General features: G+C 53.0%; 1 protein-coding gene across 7 annotated transcripts in view; it reads left to right on the top strand.

The window, feature by feature from the left end:
• The window catches only part of RREB1 (ras responsive element binding protein 1), a 202,728-nt gene extending 196,543 nt beyond the window's left edge, over positions 1-6,185 (top strand). For 5 of the 7 annotated variants that reach the window (XM_033216136.1, XM_033216137.1, XM_033216135.1 and 2 more), the window contains exons 12-13: positions 648-1,445; positions 2,735-4,227. In XM_033216136.1, the coding sequence (XP_033072027.1) occupies positions 648-1,445; positions 2,735-3,192 (1,256 nt within the window). In that variant the 3' untranslated portion in view covers positions 3,193-4,227. Of the gene's footprint in view, positions 1-647; positions 1,446-2,734 lie in introns of all 7 variants that reach the window. The other 2 variants (XM_033216133.1, XM_033216139.1) reach the window with 2 other exon arrangements.
• Positions 6,186-21,890: the final 15,705 nt, after the last annotated feature.

Genomic DNA, 21,890 nt, shown 5'->3' on the forward strand with positions numbered 1-21,890 from the left:
TGCCCTTCCTTTAAAAGATTTCCACCACTCCTGGGAGGCTGACAGCTAGGAAGCCTACAAGCTTCCCTGCACCTCCTTGGGTCTCTGCAGCCTCCACCTGGAGATGAGCGTCAGGCAAGAGTGCATACCATACACATAGAATGCAGGCTTGGGGTCGTTTCCTGTGAAACTCATAAGACCATGCTTTGGGGGATTGGGGTGGGGGTGGTCCTGTGTATGTTGCATGTTTGTATGATCTCTTTGCACTGGAAAAATAACTTATAACTCAAGCTTCCTCAACCTCCCTAGCGCTGCGAGTCTCTGGAATGCACCCCTCTCCTATCTCGCAGCCCCTGTCTGCCCTGCCTGAGTCACTCACACCTTCCTGGGGGCGGGGGCAGTGGAAGCCCGGGGTTCGGGGGCACAGCCAGCCCTGGGAACACACCTCAGGTGATGTGGAGGCTGCTTTTGCCTTTCTTACCTCCCCGGGATCATCTTGGTCCTCCTGGGGGAATGTAACAGGTGGTGAGGATTTGGGCCGAAAGAAGTCCTCACTGGTTTAGGGTTCAGGCTGCTGGCGTGGGTCTAGCCCATTCCCAGTGACATCCCTGGCATGAGCGTACCTGGTGGTGCCCCTCTGAGCCCTCCCCGCTGTGCTTGCCCCACAGACAGCCAGTCGGATGCGGAGACTGCAGCCACCGCGGGCGAAGTGCTAGACCTCACTTCACGGGACAGAGAGCAGCCGTCGGAGGGCGCCACTGAGCTCCGCCAGGTGACAGGGGATGCCCCTGCGGAGCAGGCCAAGGCGGAAACGGCCTCGCCTGTGCACGGAGAAGAGCACGGGCCTGGGGAGAGCCATGAGCCGGAGGAGGAGCCTGGCGCTGAGGAGAGTGCCGGTGACGCCGACGGCGCTGAAGAGGACGCGTCGAGCAACCAGAGCCTGGACCTGGACTTCGCCACCAAGCTCATGGACTTCAAGCTGGCCGAGGGCGAGGGCGAGGCAGGCGCCGGGGGCGCGGCCACGCAGGAGCAGAAGCTCGCCTGCGACACCTGTGGGAAGAGCTTCAAGTTCCTGGGCACCCTGAGCCGCCACCGGAAGGCGCACGGCCACCAGGAGCCCAAGGACGAGAAGGGAGATGGCGCCAGCACTGCGGAGGAGGGGCCCCAGCCCGCCCCTGAGCAGGAGGAGAAGCCCCCCGAGACCCCGCTAGAGATGTTGGAGTCGGCCCCGGGCGCCGGGGAGGCCCCGGCGGAAAAGCCTGCAGAGGAGACTGAGGGCCCCTCCGACGGGGAGAGCGCGGCCGAGAAGAGGTCCTCGGAGAAGAGCGACGATGACAAGAAACCAAAGACAGACTCCCCCAAAAGCGTGGTCAGCAAGGCAGACAAGAGGAAGAAGGTCTGCAGCGTGTGCAACAAGCGGTTCTGGTCGCTGCAGGACCTGACCCGGCACATGCGCTCCCACACAGGTAACCAGGGCAGGCCAGGTCCCCAGCCCAACAAGAGGCGGCGAGTTGGGCACCTCTGTCCTAGGAGCTGCCCTGAAGCGGCGCTGGAGGCCACCAAGAGAACGTTTGCTTACGTTGCGGGTGTGCCCTTTAAGCCCGTGAACTAGGAGTTTTAAGGAGTTGCCCTCTTAGTCCTTGAAGACCGTGCAGGCCGCCTGCAGCCAGGCAGGAGAGGGTCCTTGGCCGTTGTGTTTTTGAGAATGCTGTGATCTGCCTCTTAGCTCTGCTGAGCCTCCGTCTTCCCATCTGTAGAGTTGGGGTGACAGCTGCCCTGTTTCATAGAGGTATCTAGGAGAGGGTGCTTGTGCTGGCCATTTGGGCCCGCTTGGTCCTTTCTAGTCCTGTGGCCCGGACGACAGGCGCTGCCCCAGGCCACTGTGGGGCGGCAGGCACCCTGGGGTGATCCATTAGGGCCAGGAGGGTCTTTTTCTTTCTTAGCCGTGCAGCCCGGCTGAGGTGACTGGGACAGGACTCTTAGCCACCGCCCTGCACACTGCTCCTAGAGTTCACCCGCCACCCACAGGGTGGAGGCCGCAGACCCCAGAGCAGGGGCGCTCACTTTGAGACAAAGACCTGAATATGCCCATGGAGTCCAGAGATACATCCTTCTTCCTTCCAAAATAAGCTGTCCCTCCTCTCAGCCGCAGCTTCCCTCCTTGTCACAGCTGCAGCCCGCAGTGAACACGTGTGCCCCGACCCAGCGCAGTCAGCTGTTCGCTGCACTTGCCCGTGTGAAGGACCAGGGTCCTTGGCTCTCAGAAGAGAGAGATTCTTGGGCTCCCGGCAAGCGTGGTGGGCCCTGCCCTGGGCCATCAGGAAAGCCCCCGCTGCGCCACATCGCAATGCAGAGGGTACCTGGTGCCTCTGACTTAGGTGCTGCTGTCCATGCAGATCCCTGAGAGGGTCCACTCCTGTCCCCCTCTAGATTCCTTCCTAGGCTCTGGTCGAGGCCAGTCTGCACATCTCCTGAGGCTTCTGCTTCTGGGACTTGGGTTTTCTGGATCAGTAGGTAGAGTGCTTGGACTGAGAGAGGAAGGAGAGGGAACGTCTCAAACTGACAGCTTGAACCAGCAAACAGAGCTTGTCCGTCCCGTTTGCTGGTTCAAGGAAGAGGCCTCTGGCTGAGTCGGAAGGAGTCCTGGTCCCCCGCACATAGCCTGGGAGCCTCATTCTTCCTGTGCAGAGCAGGGTGCGGTGGGTACTGGTGCCTTTTGGTTAATGGACATTCTTTCTTTCTTCCCTTGTTCCAGGGGAAAGGCCATACAAATGTCAGACCTGCGAGCGAACCTTCACCTTGAAGCACAGCCTGGTTCGCCACCAGCGGATCCACCAGAAAGCCAGGCATGCCAAACACCATGGGAAGGACAGCGACAAGGATGAGCGGGGTGAGGAAGACAGCGAGAACGAGTCCACCCACAGTGGCAACAACCCCGTCTCAGAGAACGAGGCTGAGCTGGCTCCCAACACCAGCAGCCACATGGCCGTCACCCGGAGCCGGAAGGAGGGCTTGGCCAGTGCCACAAAGGATTGCAGCCACAGGGAGGAGAAGGTCACGGCAGGGCGGCCGTCTGAGCCTGGCCAGGGTGACCTTAACCCAGAGAGCCCAGTGGCCCTGGGGCAGGACCTGCTGGAACCTCGCAGCAAGAGGCCTGCCCACCCAACCCTGGCCACAGCTGATGGCGCCTCGCAGCTCCTGGGGATGGAGTGACAGCCTCAGTCCCCCTCAGCACAGACAAAAGCCAGCAGAGCAAAGCGTCATGGGGTTTCCTCAGTGCCCTTCGGCTGTTGGGGAGTGAGAGAGAGAGAGAGAGTGTGAGAGCGAGTGCGAGAGACAAGCAGGAGCGTGGCTGCTCGAGCGCTCAGTGCCATAGCCTTACCGCAGCGTGCGCGGGAGGTCACAGCCCGTGCCGATTCCAGTGCCTTAACTACTTACCGGATCCCTCCATATTATCGTGGGTGTTGTATTTTTCCAAAATGACTTCTTAAACAAAACAAATATTGTAATGAATTGTCTGGAGAGGACTTCTTCATTTGAGCATTAGCGTTATTTTTTATTGGTGTGTGTGAGCTTGTTCTTGTGAATCTGTGATAGCACCGTTTGTTCTGTGAGCTGGAAACAGAAGGAAAAAACATACCCTTGGGTACCCATAGCCAATAACTGGAAGAAAATGATGTGAATTTCATGTAAATGACCAGAGGAAAGATGGATAAGATGATAATTTCTTAAATAGACATTTTCCTTTTTTCTGTGTGCTTCATGGTGGAGCTGTCATCTGGTCCTTGGTATTAGAGGATGTGGTTGATGAAGGTTTCCAATATGGTTTCAAGCCAAAACCAGGAAAGATTCTAGCTTCAGCCTCATGTCCGTTTCCACTCTGTCAGCATTAGACATGGTCACCGTTCAAGTTTCAAGACATCCATTCTTAACTATAGAGAAGAGTTACTCCCCTGGCGTCTGAACCTATGGAAAATATGCACGGATAGCATATATTTGATTGCCTCCTCTTCCCTTTCAGTATCTATATTATTAATATTATTATTATTATTATTATTGTTAGTTCATCAGTTTGCTGTTCTCTGCAGTGAGCAGAATCAAATGGGCAATATTTGTCCTGGGAGACCTGTGCCGCACCCGGGTCCCCGTGTGAACGTGTGCCTGCGGCTGTGGTTGGCACCCTCGGGTGGTAGCTCTTCTACTGGAATGAGACAAGCCTTTCTTCTGTCACTGCAGAATTTAGCAGGGCCGTGAGCAGTCTTCCCAAGCATGGCCCAGGAGCAGCTCAGAGAGGGTGGAGTGAGGGTGCGTGCATCCAGGAAGCAGGCATCAAGAAGCCAGGGCCGTGCCTGGAGCACTGCAGAGATGACTTTGGAGAAAGCAGAGCAGTGACCCAGTGACCAGGCACGTTACTCGTGAGCGAGGTATTCCCAGTCTTCCTGCTCAGCCTAATCCAAGCCTTACCCAGCTGTGCTACTGTCATTTGCAAAAGCGAGGAAATACTACTACTGGCAATAAAACTACACATGCAAGATGTCAGATAAGAAATAGGGTTATATTTACCTTCCTGCGATGTGGAGTTGGTGCTTGAAGATAAATGTGCTGTTTCTAGTTTCTTAAATAGCCCAAACCCCTGGGTGCAAAAAGGCAGGATTCTTTTTACCCACAAGCATCTTAGGCAGGCAATAGACTTCCCTCACTGTCCCCGCCTGCAGGGAGGAGAATGTACCCCACTGCATCTGAGCTCCTGGTCCCTCAGCCAAGACCTCAGGGCCCCCAGCCAGCCTGCTGCTGGGGCCCCCTGTGCTTGCTGCAGTGTGTGGGGCCTCTTGCCCTCCCCTGGGGAGGCACACTTGTACTCCAGCTGCTTTCCCCTGCCTTTTTCTGGCCCCAGTGCCCCTCCTTGACATAGACTTGTTCGCACAGAAACATGCACACCCCCTTTTCTCCGCCGCTTCACCAGTTTCTGAAATCCAACCTCCCAGACATCAAAGGAAGATAGATATTCTTGAGATAATGAAAAGTGATATCTTCGCATATGAAAGGAAAAAAGGTTGAGGTATATATGATTTTTAACTGTATTAGGGGTGTATGAACCAGTTTAAAAATGAGGTTTTATTGACTGTAGAGATGAATGCAAATCAGAACCAATGATTCCTTGGTCTACTTAGTTAAAACCAGTTCATACATCCCTTAGGTTTCTTTTTTTATTATTACAGTTGTTATTGTTATTTTTGTTGTTATTATTTGGGGTTTCTTGTGTTTTTTCTTTGCGACTCTCCACACTAAACTCGCAATATTGTGGGGAGAAGCTGTGAGTGAACTCTACGCTGCGGTGAGATGTAGCAGTAATCAGCTCCCAGCGACGTGAGTGGCCGGGGCTGCCGCTCGCAATAATCACTATTGATTTAAAGCTTTACTTAGCCTTGATCTGTACCCTCGTAGTCAATAAGGTCTTGCCACGTTTTATTAGTGAGGTGGAGAAACGTATTATTTGTTTGTTTTTGCCCTTCCCCCACCCCCAATATTAAACTGTGAAATTTGTGATTTGTTTAAACTCTGGGTGAATCATAGCTTAGTTTGCATGTCCAGCTAATTTGTTTCTATACATTTTGTTTGATTCTCTTTCTCCTTCTCTCAGGGCTTTTACAAAAAAATATATATATATGGATCTTCTGAAAAGTTTTTTGAGGTGCAAGTTTTTTCTCTTTTTTTTTTTTTTTTTCCTCATTGATTAGTGGACATGATGCTGAGATTCAATCACTACATGAAACACCTGGCTGTGAAAACAGAACAACCCAGAGGGCTGTTTTCCAAGCAGCGCTGGGGAAGCTACGGAACAGCCGGATGCCAGTTTCGGGAGGATTCACCGTACGTTCTGACCCTCTGTTCGTCTCTTTCCTCTCCTCTTTCTTCAAGAAGGAAATTGATCCTAGTGATTTCAGCCCATGCATTAAACAGGAAACAATAATAAATTTGTAGAATGCATATTTTTCTAAAGGGAACTTAAAAACTGCTGCTACATGTTATGTACAAAACTGGTTTATGCCACATGAACAGAGAATCACAAGTTTGGTTTTGGTACTTTTTGTTCCTCTTTGTATTCAGTTGTATAGAACTTCCAAATTCAGAATGAGAAGAAAGCTGTTCTGTATCAAACCATCTAAGCAATAAATGTTATATTTTAAAAGCGGCAGATTGCCGGTCACGTGGCCGTCCTGTGATTTGTTGTGATCCTATCCCCAAACCCACAGCCCACTTGGGGCAGCCCCCAGGTGTGCGGTACTGTTGGAGGGAATCAGGTGCCCAGGAAAGCTCTTGTCACCCAGGCAGCATTTTTATTTGCTCTGGAGGCTAGGGCAGTGACTCTCTCCTATAATCCCAGCACTTTGGGAAGCCAAGGCAGGAGAATCACTTGAAACCAGAAGTTCAAGACCAGCCTGGGCAAAATGGTGAGACCCCTATCTCTACAAAAAAATGTTTAAGAACTAGCTGGGCATGGTGGCACACGCCTGTAGTCCCAGCTAGTTGGGCGGTTGAGGTAGGAGGATCACTTGAGCCCAGGAGTTTGAGGTTGCGGTGAGCTATGATCGTGCCTCTATGCTCCAGCCTGGGGGACACAGCTAGACTCTGCTGTATAGAAAAGCACTCGGCTGCACTTGGGAGAGCTACTTTGAGAGCATGTGGAAAGTTAAGTGGGTGGCCACTGTCAGAGCTTCAGAATGAAGACCTTGGTGTTGGGTGCACAGGGCCAGGTGACTGGACCCAATGGGGCACCACAGTGCAGGCCACTCTGTCATTGGCTAAAGCCAGCATTTTTGTTTCCTGTGCAATAATGCCTAAGAAGTCTGCCTCGCCTCTTCTTCCCCCAACCCAGTTGTAAGTGATTTAGTCAGCACCTAGTGGAGGGAGAACAAAATCTGTTAGTGTGACCAGATTTTGGTGAGACGGGCGGGGACAGCAACCCTAGGGCTGGGGATGGTGCAGGTTAAAACTCACATTTGGGTGAAATAGCAATCAGCAGAGCTTCAGCTCCTGTAACTAGGGACTAGCTCTCAAAAAGCAACACTGGGGGCCGGGCGCGGTGGCTCACGCCTATAATCCCAGCACTTTGGGAGGCCGAGGCAGGCAGATCACGAGGTCAGGAGATCGAGACCATCCTGGCTAACGTGTGAAACCCCGTCTCTACTAAAAATACAAAAATTAGCCAGGAGTGGTGGTGGGCACCTGTAGTCCCAGCTACTTGGGAAGCTGAGGCAGGAGAATGGCGTGAACCCAGGAGGCGGAGCTTGTGCTGAGCCAAGATTGCGCCACTGCACTCCAGCCTGGGCAACAGAGCGAGACTCCCATCTCAAAAAAAAAAAAAAAAGCCCTGGGCCGGGAGTGGCGGTTCACACCTGTAATCCCAGCACTTTAGGAGGCCACGGTGGGAGTATCACTTGAGGTCAGGAGTTTGAGACCAGCCTGGTCAACATGGTGAAACTCCATCTCTACTAAAACTACAAAAAAATTTAGGTGTGGTGTGTGCCTATAATCCCGGCTACTTGGGAGGCTGAGGCATGAGACTCCCTTGAACCTGGGAGGCGGAGGTTGCAGTGAGCCAAGATGGCCCCCATTGCACTCCAGCCTGGGCAACACAACACAGTGAGACTGTCTCAGAAAAAAAAGCAACACTGAAAGAAGTTGGTTTTGGAGGAGGCTGATTGTGGATAATGCAAAATGCATTGCGTGTACTTGTACCATACGCTGCTAAGTGCCACCTCACTGCAGGACCAGAGCTGTGGCGGTGGGTCCTTAAGCTTTTTCAGGCCCCTCTGTTGAAAGGCGGAGAATTTAACACACATTTATATGTGGGAGCTTGGGGGATCCGCATGCCTGCGCGGGTGGTGGCAGGTGGAGTAGGCAGAGTACTAGCCCTGGGTAAGCGGATCTCAAACCTCAGGTCCTCCAGCCCAAAGACATAGCCAACCGCCTGCCCTGCGTTAGAGATGCAGGGCGAAGAAGTGGCCATGAGCGTGTCGCTGGGGACAAGCTGGCTGGCATGAAAATCCCAGCTCTGCCTCTTGGGGCTGCTAGAATGGCCTTGTGCCTCAATTTCTCCATTCCTAAGAAGGGGGTAGCAATAGTACCTGCCTCGTGGGCATTGTTGTGTGGATGCCCTGAGTTAATTATATAAGGTGCATGTTAGGGGCTCTCATTGTTTCTACAGAGTCTTCTCCTAGGAATGCCTCGTTGGTTCCCTGGTGAGGTAGTAGGTAGAACTTCACCACATGCATTCATGGCACAATGCGGGGAACGGCCAATGGAGGGCCTTGTGGGAGATCACCAAGATGCAGGCACTGTCCTCAAACCCTGGGGAGTCTTGCCACCTTCTCCTACCTGGCCTCCTCTGGCCCTGTAATCCCACTACCTTCCCGCTCAGCCTGTGGCCTCTCCATGGCCCCAGGACTCTGCCTGGGTCTTGGTGCTTATCCAGCATCCCCACCCTGCACCAAGGCCTCTTCCACTGGAGGAGGGCATGGGGCATGGGGATGGGGGAGCTGGCGGCATAAACCTAGCACCCAGGATGAGGCCTAGTCCCTTGCTACCTTACTGCTCAGATTGTCGTCTGAAGACCCAAAGCATCAGCATCCCTGGGAGCTTGTTAGAAATGGCAACCTCAGCTTGACCTGGCGCAGTGGTGCACGCCTGTGGTCCCAGCACTTCGGGAGGCTGAGGCAAGAGAATCGCTTGAGGCCAGGAGCTCAAGGCTGCAGTGGGCTGTGTTCACACTCAAGCCTGATGGACAGAGAGCGAGATCGCATCTTCACAAAAATAAAAACACAAACCAAAAAATAACAGAAATGAGAACCTCTGGCCCACCCAGACCTGCTGAGTCAGAATCTGCATGTGAACAAGGGCCGCAGTGGATATGTGCACACATTAAAGTTTGAGAAGCTCCGGTCTAGACCCCAAAGCTTGGTTCACAATAAGGTGGATGGTGGACCCAGTAGCTGGCTGCAGAGACGACTGTGGATTCTCCCAACCAAAGACAGAATCCATCTCAGAGGGAGTGGGCAGAGCGCAGATATGGCTTTAGAGAGTGCCGATCTTGGCCCTCCTTCTATGGAGGACCTTCTATGGACCCTACTCCAACCCCAGCACAGACTCAGCCACTGCCTAAACCCGAGGGCCCCGAGAGTCTTGTTTGGGGTTTCTGCCTGTTTGCCATCTTTGTGGATTCCAAAGGCTACTTTGAAAGGGCCGAGGAGCGAGCAGGGCCTCCAATCACTGGCCAACAGCACCAGCTGCCTGCTTGCCTGTCGTGGTGTCAAGCCTTGGGCCTGGAATATTCAGGCCTCTCCCCTTCATAACCACCTCCCTGAGGAGGCCAGGAGTGAGGGAGGATGACTAGGCTTATTTTAAGCTTGTAATTGAAGGTTGCTCTTTAGCAACAAAAGAGTCCCCTCCAATTCTAGGCTGCCAGAGTCAGTGTCCTAAATAAGGAACAAGCGGTCACTCCTTTCCCGTTTTACTGTTAGGGGAAGGAAGTCACAGCCCAGTAGGAAAGTGACATCCCTGGCCCTTGCCGTTCACCGCTTCAAGTCTCGCCCAGCTGTCAGGGCAGGAATTCATGTCCCCACGGTGGCATCTGCTTCCCAGGCTGTGGGGCCAGCAAGGGGCTCGCTCAGCTGCTCCCCAGCCCTGCCTTCCTCCATGGATCTGACATGACTCTTTTATGGGAATTTACATAAAAGTAATGCCTTGCTCAGTGTGGAAAATTTAGGAGCTGTGGGAAAATATAAAGAAATTAAAGGAAGTCATCTCACTTCTCAAACACCGTTTTAACTTGGTGAGTGTTGCTCTTTTAATTGGGCCTCACTTTTCCCTTCCTCATTCTAAGATGTGTTTGTACAGGACTTTGCACACTGCAGCGTTTTCCTGTGGTTTTTGTTTCTTGTCTTCACCCAAGTCCAGTCAGCTGTGAAGGAAAAAAATCCTTATTCCTTCAGAGCAGGGATGAGCATTGAAATGATTTGCCCAGTTCGGCTGGCTATTGAGTGCTTCTGTAGGGATGAAATTCTCCACCAGCAAAATCCTAAAACAGAAGTCCCCAAGAATGGGTGGTGTGTGTTGTCCACTGAAAAGGGAGTTACTGAAAACTAGGAATGCGTGGCCTCTAGGAAACATGGCACTGATGCAATTTGGCACATAGATATTTGGCATACATATTCCCAGGGTCACTGAGTAAATTCCCAACTGTTCCAGTTCTCTTTTTCTGTATGACAACACCAAAACTTTGGGTCAGGATTCAGTGGGTTGGGCAGGGCTCTGCAGGGATGGCTCATCTGTCCTCCATGAGGCATCAGCTGGGGCAGAGCCTCCAAGACCAACCATTTTTTCTCACTCATATCAGGTGCCTCTGTGCGTACAACCCACCCACTCACCTACCCACTAAAAGAAAATTATCTGGGTTGCTTGTTAAAAATTGCATTTCAGGCCGGGTGCGGTGGCTCACACCTGTAATCCCAGCACTTTGGGACGCTGAGGTGGGCAGATACCTGAGGTCAGGAGTTCAAGACCAGCTTGGCCAACATGGTGAAACCTCGTTTCTACTAAAAATACAAAAATTAGGCGGACAAGGTGGCAGGCGTCTGTAATCCTAGCTACTCGGGAGGCTGAGGCAGGAGAACCGCTTGAACTCGGGAGGTAGAGGTTACCATGAGCCAAGATCACGCTTCTGCATTCCAGCCTGGGTGACAAGAGTGAGACTCTGTCTCAAAAAAAAAAAAAAAAATTGCATTTCAGATCTAATGATTCAGGATCTCCGGAGGGAGGACCCAGCCATATACATTTTTAGCAAATTCCTGGAGAATTTGCTAAAGCCCATACAAGTTTGCAAACCAGGGCTCTGTTAAAGTTTGTTCCAGATTCCTGCCCCTCAGTTGTACCTCTAGTTGCCCCTTAGGCTAACACCAAGGCAAATTGTTTGCAATGGAGCTGTTGTTTGGTCTGGGGTAACTCTCTGATATCTAGGATATGTACCAGAACCTTCCTTCAAGTCTCCTGTCTGGCCTCTTTCCCTGCTTTTACAGCCACTCCTCTACCTATAATTGCACAGGTGCTCCCACCCAACTTTGGGATCACCTACCCCCAAAAGGGAACTTCTTTTATTTATTTATTTATTTTTTGAGACGGAGTCTCGCTCTGCCGCCCAGGCTGGAGTGCAGTGGCCAGATCTCAGCTCACTGCAAGCTCCGCCTCCCGGGTTCACGCCATTCTCCTGCCTCAGCCTCTGGAGTAGCTGGGACTACAGGCGCCCGCCACCTTGCCCGGCTAGTTTTTTGTATTTTTTTTAGTAGAGACGGGGTTTCACCGTATTAGCCAGGATGGTCTCGATCTCCTGACCTTGTGATCTGCCCGCCTCGGCCTCCCAAAGTGCTGGGATTACAGGCTTGAGCCACCGCGCCTGGCCCAAAAGGGAACTTCTAAGAACCTATGGCTGGGCTCGACCTTGGCACTGAGTCTAGGAGCAGTTGCCTCCACCTGGCTCACCTCCCTGGAGCTTTCAGTCTCCAGTCTCCTGATACGCACTTGTCAGGGCTGGCTCATAATGGTGGGATCCATATGGATAAATGAAAATGTGGGGCCCTGCTCTGTTGCGTGGACTGGAGTGCAATGGCACAATCTCAGTTCACTGCAGACTCCACCTCCTGGGTTCAAGCAATTCTCGTGATTCAGTCTCCCAAGTAGCTGAGACTATAGGCACACACCACCATACCTGGCTAATTTTTTTTTTTTTTTTGTATTTTTAGTAGAGACAAGGTTTTACCATTTGCCCAGGCCGGTCTCAAACTTCTGGTGGCCTCAAGTGATCTGCCTTCTTGGTCTCCCAAAGTCCTGGGATTACAGATGTGAGCCACTGTGCCCATCTTGTGTTTTTGTTTTGTTTTTTTAAGAGACACGGTTTCACTCCATGGCCCAGGGTGGAGTGCAGCAATGCAATCTCAGTTCACTGCAGCCTCAGTCTCTCAAACTCAAGTGATCCTCCTCCCTCAGCTTCTCAAGTAGCTGGGACCAAGTTGCACACCGCCACACCTGGTGTTTTTGCCATGTTGCCCAGTCTGGTCTCAAATTCCTGGGCTCAAGCAGTCCTCTCACCGCGGCCTTCCAAGTGTTGGGATTACAGCATAAGCCACAGTCTCTGGCCAATGGGTTCTCCATGGCCACATTACCTTAGGCATTGGGATACTTACATGCAGGTGCCCACAGGTGCCTGCGGTCTCACATCTACCCAACCCTCTCTACCTCTACACCCAGGCCTCCACCAGGGGCCAAGGGGGCTGCAATCACTAGGCAAGGGCAGGGGGTTGAGTGGCCAAGAACCTGTCCCAGGGAGGCAGGAGACAGAGGCAGGCAGGACCACACAGGAGCTGGGGCTCCCGGCACCCAGTGCACACTCCATTGTCCCATCAGAGTTCACTGACAAATCCCAGTTTGAAGATAATATCATAAAGAGTTTCATGATGGGGCCCTGGAAGCATTGAACTCCAAGCACAGTCCCTCACCTGAGTGTGGGGCTCTGGCCCCACAGGGGTCGCACTGCAGGAAGCCAGCCCTGCCCACCTCCCTCAGCTCCTTGGTCCTGTCAGGTCTCCCTGCTGACCCCATGGCACCACTCCACCCTCCTGTCTGTGGGGCCTCCTCTGTCCCCACCTAGAATTCTGTTTCCATACCAAGGCGTGCCCAATGGCCCCCAACCCCGTTCAGTGTTTCGGGCCAGCCACTCCTGTTTTTGGTGGCCTTGCCCTCCCACGAACCTTACATCCACGACTGCCCTCGGATCTGGACACGGTTGCACTTGTGATCTAGTATCAGCACTAGGGAGGCTCAGTCAAGCCAGCGCTAATGGTGGGTTTGGTGTCCTTGGGACTTCTCCACCCAGGGCCTGTGCCAAGGCTGGTCCTCAGTGCTTGGTAAAGAGTGGCTCTGGGGTGGTGGCCCCTGCCCCTCACGCTCACTGGATGGGGGACGACACCCTTCCTCTCAGTTCAGGGTGGATGGACCCCAGAGCACCGCCCAGCCAGCCAAGTCTCCCTGCCCCTGCCCTGCCCTCCGAAGGGCCCAGATCATACCCACTGCCTTTCTTTCCTAGCTCACTGCCTCCACCCAAGTCACCTTCTGTCCTAACTCCCAAGGGCTTGGGTCCCACTGGGGAACTCAGGAGGAAATGGGAAGCCTTCCTGACTGTGAGTGAGGGCAGGAGGGGAGGTGGGGTCAGAGAGGGCGCCTGGAGGGAGGCAGGAGAGAGCAGGAGGGCGTGAGAGAGGTGGCAGAGGAGGGGGTACGAATAAGAAGAGAGAACACCATCATTGTTTACCAGAACTGAATTATACCACGCCAAGTTTTCCTGTTATTTATATATCTACTTATTTATGTATTTTAGTGTGTTTAGCTGAGGTAAAAAAAGAAGCAAGAAAAGCGTTTGCAGGTAGGCTTTATGGCGGTGAGCTTTGCAATCATCTCTGAAAAAGTTGGGATAGCCTGGCAGGCAGATGAGAATCCAGGCTTGCTGGCGTATCCAGATGACTCAGAAGGAAGACCCCAGACGGGGAGCGGCGGCGCTGGGAGCAGGAGACTCCTGGTCAGGCTGTCGGTCCATGTTTACCCAGCAAATATTTGCAGGCCCTGAGCTCAGCAGGGGAGGAAATCTCAGGCAAATGAGAGACAGACTCTGCCCTCCAGCCGCTTAGGAGAAAAAAGCTGAGAAGGACATTGTTAAATGGAGTGGCAAGCCCAGAGCATCAAGGGCATTTGGAGGTGGGGGTACTGCTGGTCGGGGACGTGTAGACTGAATTTACAGAGTGAGGCCCCTGAAAGGATTTCTGCAGGTTGCAGCAGGGTGGAGGAGCGTCGCCGGCCCGGGGCCAGGGAGAAGCTCAGGGCACAGGGAGGCCAGGGTGTCCCATCACATCAGAGTGGTGCGGGCTGTGGCTGGAAGGGCAGGCGGTCCACTGGCTGATATGCCGCACAACAGACCGTGAATAGATGCAGGAGCGAGTCGGAGTCAGGAGAGCTCTGAACACTTGAGTTCATTTCCTGCTGGAGATGGGAGCCATTGAAGGTTCCTGAGGGCATCCGTGAGTGCATCAGAACTGCAGCCTAGGAATGTCCTAGCAACAGTGTGAGACGGGGAGCCAGCAGAGAAATTATCAAAATAGTCTAGGCAAAAGGTAATGAGGGCCAGATGTGGTGGTGTGCACCTGTTATCCCAGCTACTTGGGAGGCTGAGGCAGGAGGATCACTTGAGCTCAGGAGTTTGAGACCAACCTGGACAATGTAGAAAGGGCCTGTCAAAGAAAAAGGTTGGGGAGAGAAAGAAAAGGTAATGAGTGTTTGAAGTGGGCTGTGGAGGAGAAGAGCAATGGAGAGAACACATTTGACTCTACTTGATTAAGGAAGATTGCAATGAGGATGCAGTCAAGCTTTCAACATTGTCACTGGAAATTGGGGGAGGTGGTGCCATGAAGGATGTCGGGGAAGCCAGGTGGAGAAGGCGGTTTGATGGAACAGAGATCATGGGTTCCATCTTGTTGGAGGTGTCTCTCAGAGGTCTTCAAATGACAAAAATTCAACTCAGAGGCTGGGTGCATTGACTTATGTCTGTGATCCCAACACTTTGGGAGGCCGAGACAGGAGGATCACTTGAATCCAGGAGTTCGAGACCACCCTGGGCAACAAAGTAAGACCCTCATCTCTAAAATAAATAAATAAGCTAGGTGTGGTGGCACATGCCTGTATCCCAGCTACTTGAGAGGCTGAGGTGGGAGGATCACTTGGGCCTGGGAGGTTGAGGCTACAGTGAGCTACGATGGCATCACTGCACTCCAGCCTGGGCGACAGAGCGAGACCCTGTCTCAAAAATAAATAAACAAACAAACAAACAAATAAATAACTCAGACCAGCTTCTACAAAAATGAGAACGGGTTAGCCCACATTGAGAAAAAGTCCAGAAAGTGACTTTGGTTAGATGCAGGTCCACCAAGGCTAGTGTTCAAGCCCACGTGTTCCATTTCCTGGTTCTGCTTTATTTCTCAGGGAGGGCCCCCGCCAGGCAGCAGAGTCGCTCAGCTTATGTGCAGCCAGCTTGGCGACTACAGCTGCTCGTCCCAACAAGAGACCAGGACTTCAGGCTGGTCTGAGGCACGTGCCCACCTCTGGGTCACATGCCATTCTTGAAGCAGTGGGCAAGTCAAATATCCCCACCCCTCCTGCACAGAAAAGGGGAGGATCCCAAGAGGAGAATGTGGGGGCTGCCTCCAGGAGGAGAAGAAAGACTTGTGGGTCCACTGCAGACATCCAGGTGGAGATGTCTGAAGCCCAGCGGTGGGGTAAGAGCTACAGCCAGGTTTGGGTTATTATGGGAGGAGCCATAGGAGTCAATGAGATCAGGAAAGGTGGCGGGGGCAGGGGAGCACCTAGAGACCTAGGAAAGAGACAGACAGGCTGGGGAAGAGTCAGAGGATAGTGGTGAGAGGCTCAAAGAGGAAGTGGGCGAAAACAATGTTGCCTAAGAAGAGGGAGCCCAGTTCCCTGAGGGCGTGGGTGAAGACAGGCCACTGGGCTGAGACGATGGGCAAAGGGCAGGGTGTGGGCAGAACTGGTTTGGGACCCAGGGCAGTGGAAGAGCAGAGCAGTCCTTGCCGAGACCAAGGGACAGCAGGGCTGAATGACGGCAATGCATTATCCGCTTCGCTTTGCAAATAAAATGCGGACTGTGCAAGAAAGCGTGACTTTTAGTGTCTATTCGCGTCCAAGAACAGCGACCAGGGCAAGTGCTTGAGTGCGCCAGCAGGGGCGAGGCAGGGAGGGACTGAAGGCTGGGTCCGGCGGAAAGGAGTGGCCCGGGAGGAGGGGCGACCCAAAGGCCTCCGGAGATACACTGACAGAAGGTGAAAACAAGGAACAAAGCAAAACCACACACAAGACAGCAGCATGGCGCTCAGGCCCTGTCCTCTGCACCAGCTGCAGTGCAGGGGCTCTGGGGCTCTCCCTGCTGCCTGTGGAATTTCCAGGCCAGCGCATCTGACTGGCCTGGCCTGGGGCAGTGGGTGAGGATCTGGATGTTTCCAGAGAAGGGAGGATCGCGGTGAGAAAACCGCTCCGCAGCTCCAGAGGGGTGGATCCCCCGACAGAGGGAGGGCGCGTGGGCGCCACGTGGCAGCGCTGAGGCTTGAGTGCTGGAACGGCCCAGCGAGGAAGGTCCCAAAGGCAGCTCTTTTCCCCAAAGACAGGCCTTGCGTTTGCCGTGCGGGCTCCACTCCCAGTCCTGCTTCAGGTAGAGAAGGGAGGAAGGTGCCGGACCAGCTTGACCCGGTCTCCGCAAGGGCTGAGGGAGCAGCACTCCTTACCTTCCGCCTGCAGAGCCCCTCAAGCAGCAGGGAACCACACATTCTTCTGCCCTTGGAAAAAGTTGACCCGCTTCACAGTGAAGCCTGAGGGACTTGCAGACGCCTGTCTTCTTCCCAGCGCCCACCGAGGGATGGTGACGCTAGGACAGCTGAAGCTGGCACACCACATCTGATCAGTGTTTCTCAAGCACCTCTTTGTCCCTGCACCCTCCCTGCCCAACACCTCCAACGGCCTCTAAGTCTTGGAGAATGACATCCAAGCTCTGCTTCCTGAACAGGCCCAAGCCCACCCTGCCTCCCAATTGATCCGACCATGCGCACCGTCTGTCACCCTGTGCAGCTACGCCCTGTGGTGACCACGCCCACAGACGACCTCAGCCCTGGTGACCACGCCCACGGATGGGCACGACCTTGATTGGCTCTGCTCTTGATAGTTACACCCCTTGTAGCCATGTCCTGTGATGGCCACGCCCACCAGTGAGCATGCCTTCGGGTGACCACTTTCAGACACCCTGGGATCCAGCTGCCCTCACACCCCCAGGGCATGCCTGGGCACACCTGTTCTCTCTTTGGTGCTCCCCTAAAATGCCCTCCACATCCTAAATCCTTCTTCCAAACCCTGTTCTGCTCCTTCAGCCTCACCACCTCCTTGAGGCCCCCCGTGACTACCCCAGCTCTCTGGTGTTCACTCACTGGCTTGGTTCTTACCATGCATCGAATGGAGTGCATTTGCCTTTGTAAAAATAAGCTGAGCTGTCCACGGCTAGATTTTCAGATCCGGAAGGATAGGATGGAGGCAATTATTCTTTTTTGCGTACATCCAAAACTTAGCCCAGTACCAAATACCTTTTAGCTATTCAGTCTATGTCTCTCTCTCTTTTTTTTTTTTTTTAAATGGATTTTTTTGTTCTGTTGCCCAGGCTGGAGTGCGATGGCATGATCTTGGCTCACTGCAACCTCCACCTCCTGGATTCAAGCGATTCTCCTCCCTCAGCCTTCCGAGCAGCTGAGATTACAGGCACCCGCCACCACGCCCAGCTAATTTTTTGTATTTTTAGTAGAGACGGGGTTTCACCACGTTGGCCAGGCTGGTCTTGAACTCTTGAGCTCAGATGATCCACCCGCCTCAGCCTCCCAAAGTGCTGGGATTTCAGGTTTGAGCCACTGCACCCAGCCTGGCTCCCAAGAGCTTTCTAATGTGCAAGGAGGGCTGGGACTGGCTGATCTAAGGGTACCCTGGGAGTGCCATTGTGTGGTCAGCTTCTGGGATTGGGAGCCAAACAGCCCCAGTCCAAGTTCTCACCCCACTCTCTGTGTGCGATCCAGCAGCCCTGGGCCTCAGTCATCTTCATCTCCCACATAGGTTTAAAATGCCCACTGCCCAGAACATACAGTCCCCGCAGAGCTGGAGATGAGTCGGAGCCCCTAAAGCCATAGCCCCCAGTCCTCCCTCAGCACTTAAGGCCTTCACTGAGACAGACCCTCAGTCTGGGTCTCAGGCTGAGCCACTGTGCTCAGCCAAACATTTCTTTCTCTTTCTGTCCTTCCTTCCTTCCTTCTTTCCTTCCTTCCTTCCTTCCTTCCTTCCTTCCTTCTTTTTCTTTCTCCCTTTCTTTCTTCTTCTTCTTCTTTTATTTTTTAGATGGAGTGTCACTCTTGTTGCCCAGGCTGGAGTGCAGTGGCACCATCTCCACTCACTGCAACCTCCGCCTCCCGGGTTCAAGGGATTCTCCTGCCTCAGCCTCCTGAGAAGCTGGGATTACAGACATGTGCCACCACGCCCAGCTAATTTTTTTTTTTTTTAACTAAAGATGGAGTTTCTCCATGTTAGTCAAGTCTCAAACTCCCGACCTCAGGTGATCCGCCTGCCTCAGTCTCCCAAAGTGCTGGGATTACAGGCGTGAGCCGCTGTGCTCAGCCAAACGTTTCTCTCTCCCTTCCTTCCTTCCCTCCCTCCCTCCCTCCTTCCTTCCTTCCCTCCCTCCCTCCTTCCTTCCTTCCTTCTTTTTCTTATTATTTTTTTTTCAGATGGAGTGTCACTCTTGTTGCCCAGGCTGGAGTGCAGTGGCACAATCTCAGCTTACTACAACCTCCGTCTCCTGAGTTCAAGTGATTCTCCTGCCTCAGCCTCCCAAGTTGCTGGGATTACAGGCGCCTGCCACCATGCCCAACTAATTTTTGTTATTTTTAGTAGAGATGGGGTTTTGCCATGTTAGCCAGGCTGGTCTTGAACTCCTGACCTCAGGTGATCCACCCGCCTCAGCCTCCCAAAGTGCTGGGATTACAGGTGTGAGCCACCCCGCCCGGCCCAAACATTTCCTTTTCTAAGAGGCCGTGGGGTGTCCTGGGTCCGGGCAAAAAGGGCAGTTCAGGGCATGGGGCCCTTTGAGGCGACGTCCTTGTTGGCTGGTCTTGGTACTGCTGCTCACCTGAGCCTGGGGAGTGGGCCCCAGACTCGCAACATTCCTCCAGCCCGCTGCCCACGACAGGAGTGCCTGCCTGTGAAAGCCATGGGTCCCCTTTGTGTCCCAGAGTGTTGAACAAGATCCTCGTATACACCATCATCACACTACATGCCGGGAAGGCCGCAGGATTCTGGGACTGGAGCTCAGTTTTTTTGTTTTGTTTTGTTTTGTTTTGTTTTTTATTGATACTAGAGAGAGGCTTAGAAACTTTTCTAATTCTAAGAACCTGCTTAGAATTACAAAAACTGAAGGGGAAGGGGCTTGGCATATTTTCAAGAGCTTGGGGGTTGCAAGTGTTACATGTTTATCTGAAGATGAAGTTAACAGGATCACGAGGTAAGGAAGGGCAGCTCCCACTTCAGATGGTATCTCTTAAGTAGTATGCAAAGCCTTTATCCACACAGATAGTCACGTCTATAGGAAATACTGTCTGCTATATGCTGAATTGAGTCTCCCCAAAATCCACATGGGGAAGTCCCCACTACCTCAGAATGTGGCCATATCTGAGATAGGGCCCTTACAAAGGTAATTCCACTTCAGTGAGGCTATCAGGGTGGGTCCTAATTCAATGTGACAGGTGTCCTTATAAGAGGAGCTTGGAACACAGACTTGGAGGATGTGGCAGGAGGAGACACCTGCAAACCAAGGAGAGGCCTGAGGGAAACCAACCCTGTCGAAGCCTTCCTCTCAGGGACTGCAAGGCAATCTGTCTGTACTGTGTAAGCCCCCGGGACGGAGGGCTTTGTTGTGGCATCCAGCCCTGACTAGCGCCCTGCCCTGGTGGACTTTCTGCATGTTCCTGATACGGCTGACAGACAGGTGGATGACGACAGGGCTTCTTCATTATGGAGTCTCATGAGATGCTGCGGGCACAGCACAGAGGACAGTCTCCATCAGCATTAGGGACCGGCACAACCATCGCAATGACAACCCTTCTCTTAATGCTCACAGGAGAATGGATGACCCAAGGTCCAAGGCCTGTGCTGGACAAGTTATAAACCAAATCCACAAGTCTTCATTGGGCTCCTACAATACCACACCAGGTGTGGAAAGCGCTGCCTTAGTCACGCTGGCTGGTGCTCACATTCTTATTTATTTATTTATTTATTTAGAGACTGAGTCTTGCTCTGTCGTCCAGGCTGAAGTGCAGTGGTGCAATTTCGACTGTCTGCAACCTCCACCTCCCAGGTTCAAATGATTCTGGTGCCTCAGCCTCCCGAGTAGCTGGGATTACAGGCACCCGCCACCATGCCTGGCTAATTTTTGTATTTTTAGTAGAGATGGGGTTTCACAATGTTGGTCATGCTGGTCTCGAACTCCTGACCCCAAGTGATTTGCCCACCTCGGCCTCCCAAAGTGCTGGGATAACGGGCTTGAGCCACTGTGTCCAGTGTGGTTCCCACATTTCATTAAAATGTCTTTGTAGAATTCAGAGAAACAAGAAAAGTTATGGAGTTTTTTGGGGGAAAGCCAGGAAATTCCTCTGTCCTAGAACTAGACAGTGTGTCTTGAGTTCTCTTTGGGAATATTTATTCATCTAACGGGGGTTTCTCAACTCTGGGTGCCTATCTGTAAAATGGATGCTACCAGTTTATCGGTGCAATCTAATGGCAAAAGGTCTATGAAAGACAGAGTACGAGGGCAAAAGGAGAACAAGGTGGCACAGTCCCTCTCTCCCACCCACTACGCTCTGTGACCTTTCTTAGAGGGTTGGTATTGTATTGGGAGTGGTGAGGGGCTGGACAGAGGAGCTCTTGAGGCCCCTTCCACTTCCCCTGTTCCTCTGATCAAATAATAGGTTTGCCAAGTTCCCACACCCTGGACTCTCCTGTCAAGGACCAGAGAGTCTGGGAGCTGTGCCCCTAATCAATTTAGTGCCATGCAGCTCCAAGTTCATCCTTCATTGCCTGCTTTGAGCAAATGGACCTGGTCCCTTTAGACATGTTTCCTTCGTGTGCTGACAGGGTGTTAGGTTTTGTCCGAGGCAGCAGTGGGAGGACAGAAGGTTTTTCTTCCTGCCCTGTGTGCCCACTTGGCTGACTCCTGCCATGCTGACGGACCCTCCAGCTCCAGGCTCCTGCCGTGCGTGGTGGTCAGCAGCACCCAGCAGCTTCCTCCATCCTCTTCAAGCAGTCTGTGGCTGACTTCCTCCAGGAAGGCACTTTCCTTACAGGAACAGCTTAACTCTGGCCACCCAGAGCTGGATATCCAGCAAGTCCCACTGCTGTGGCACCAACAGCAACTTCTCAACCCTTCGGTGAGTCTGGGCAGGGCTCTCTCAAATGAGGGCTCGAGGTGGAGGGGGGCGGTTGGACGAGAGGCTGTTTCTTACGGCTGCTCTTCCTGGATGATTGGAGTTGACGTCTTATTAGCCAACCCCTCACTTCTCTAAACCTGTTACAGTTATGTCAGATTTCCCCCAAATTCATATGTGGCTTCCTCTCTTGATTGGCACAGCATTGGTACCATGTGCGGCTGCAGCCATAGACCTGCAAAGATGGCATTTGGAAGCTGGTTGTGCCTTTGGGCTTGAGCACAGTGCTGAGCTCCTTGCTGGTGGGACATTGGGTTCCTACTGGGAACAGACTTACCATCCTGTGTAGTCTGCTGATACATGATCACCCCTAGATCCAGGACATGTCCAAGCCCCAAGGTGATGGCAGCACAGCCTTCCAAGAGACATCTGGAGTTTCCACCTGTGACCTTGGGACACCGGAAGCATTTCTGGGTGCTGGAATCAACACACTGCGTGGATGCCCAGAAATGCTCCTAAGTGGCCTCAGAGTCACGGGTCTCTGCCGCACCGTTTAGGAGATGGCATCACCCTGAGCAAGGGACCCTGCCGGGGACCACTGGGCAGCGTGGCCCAGGCTCACCCATCTTCCGATCGGGGCACTGGGCATCTGTCACATGTCCAAAATACCATACCATTGTCGCAGAAGGCTTGAAACCAACGACAGGCACACAGAAGAGAAAGGCACATCTGGTCAAATCAAAGCGCTTCAAATATTGCGACTCTCCCAGCACCTGTCTCAGGAGAGCCAGTGGGGGCTTC

The sequence above is a fragment of the Trachypithecus francoisi genome, unplaced genomic scaffold (assembly GCF_009764315.1).
Source record: "Trachypithecus francoisi isolate TF-2019V2 unplaced genomic scaffold, Tfra_2.0 Lachesis_group10, whole genome shotgun sequence".
In the NCBI taxonomy this organism is placed as follows: Eukaryota; Metazoa; Chordata; class Mammalia; order Primates; family Cercopithecidae; genus Trachypithecus; species Trachypithecus francoisi.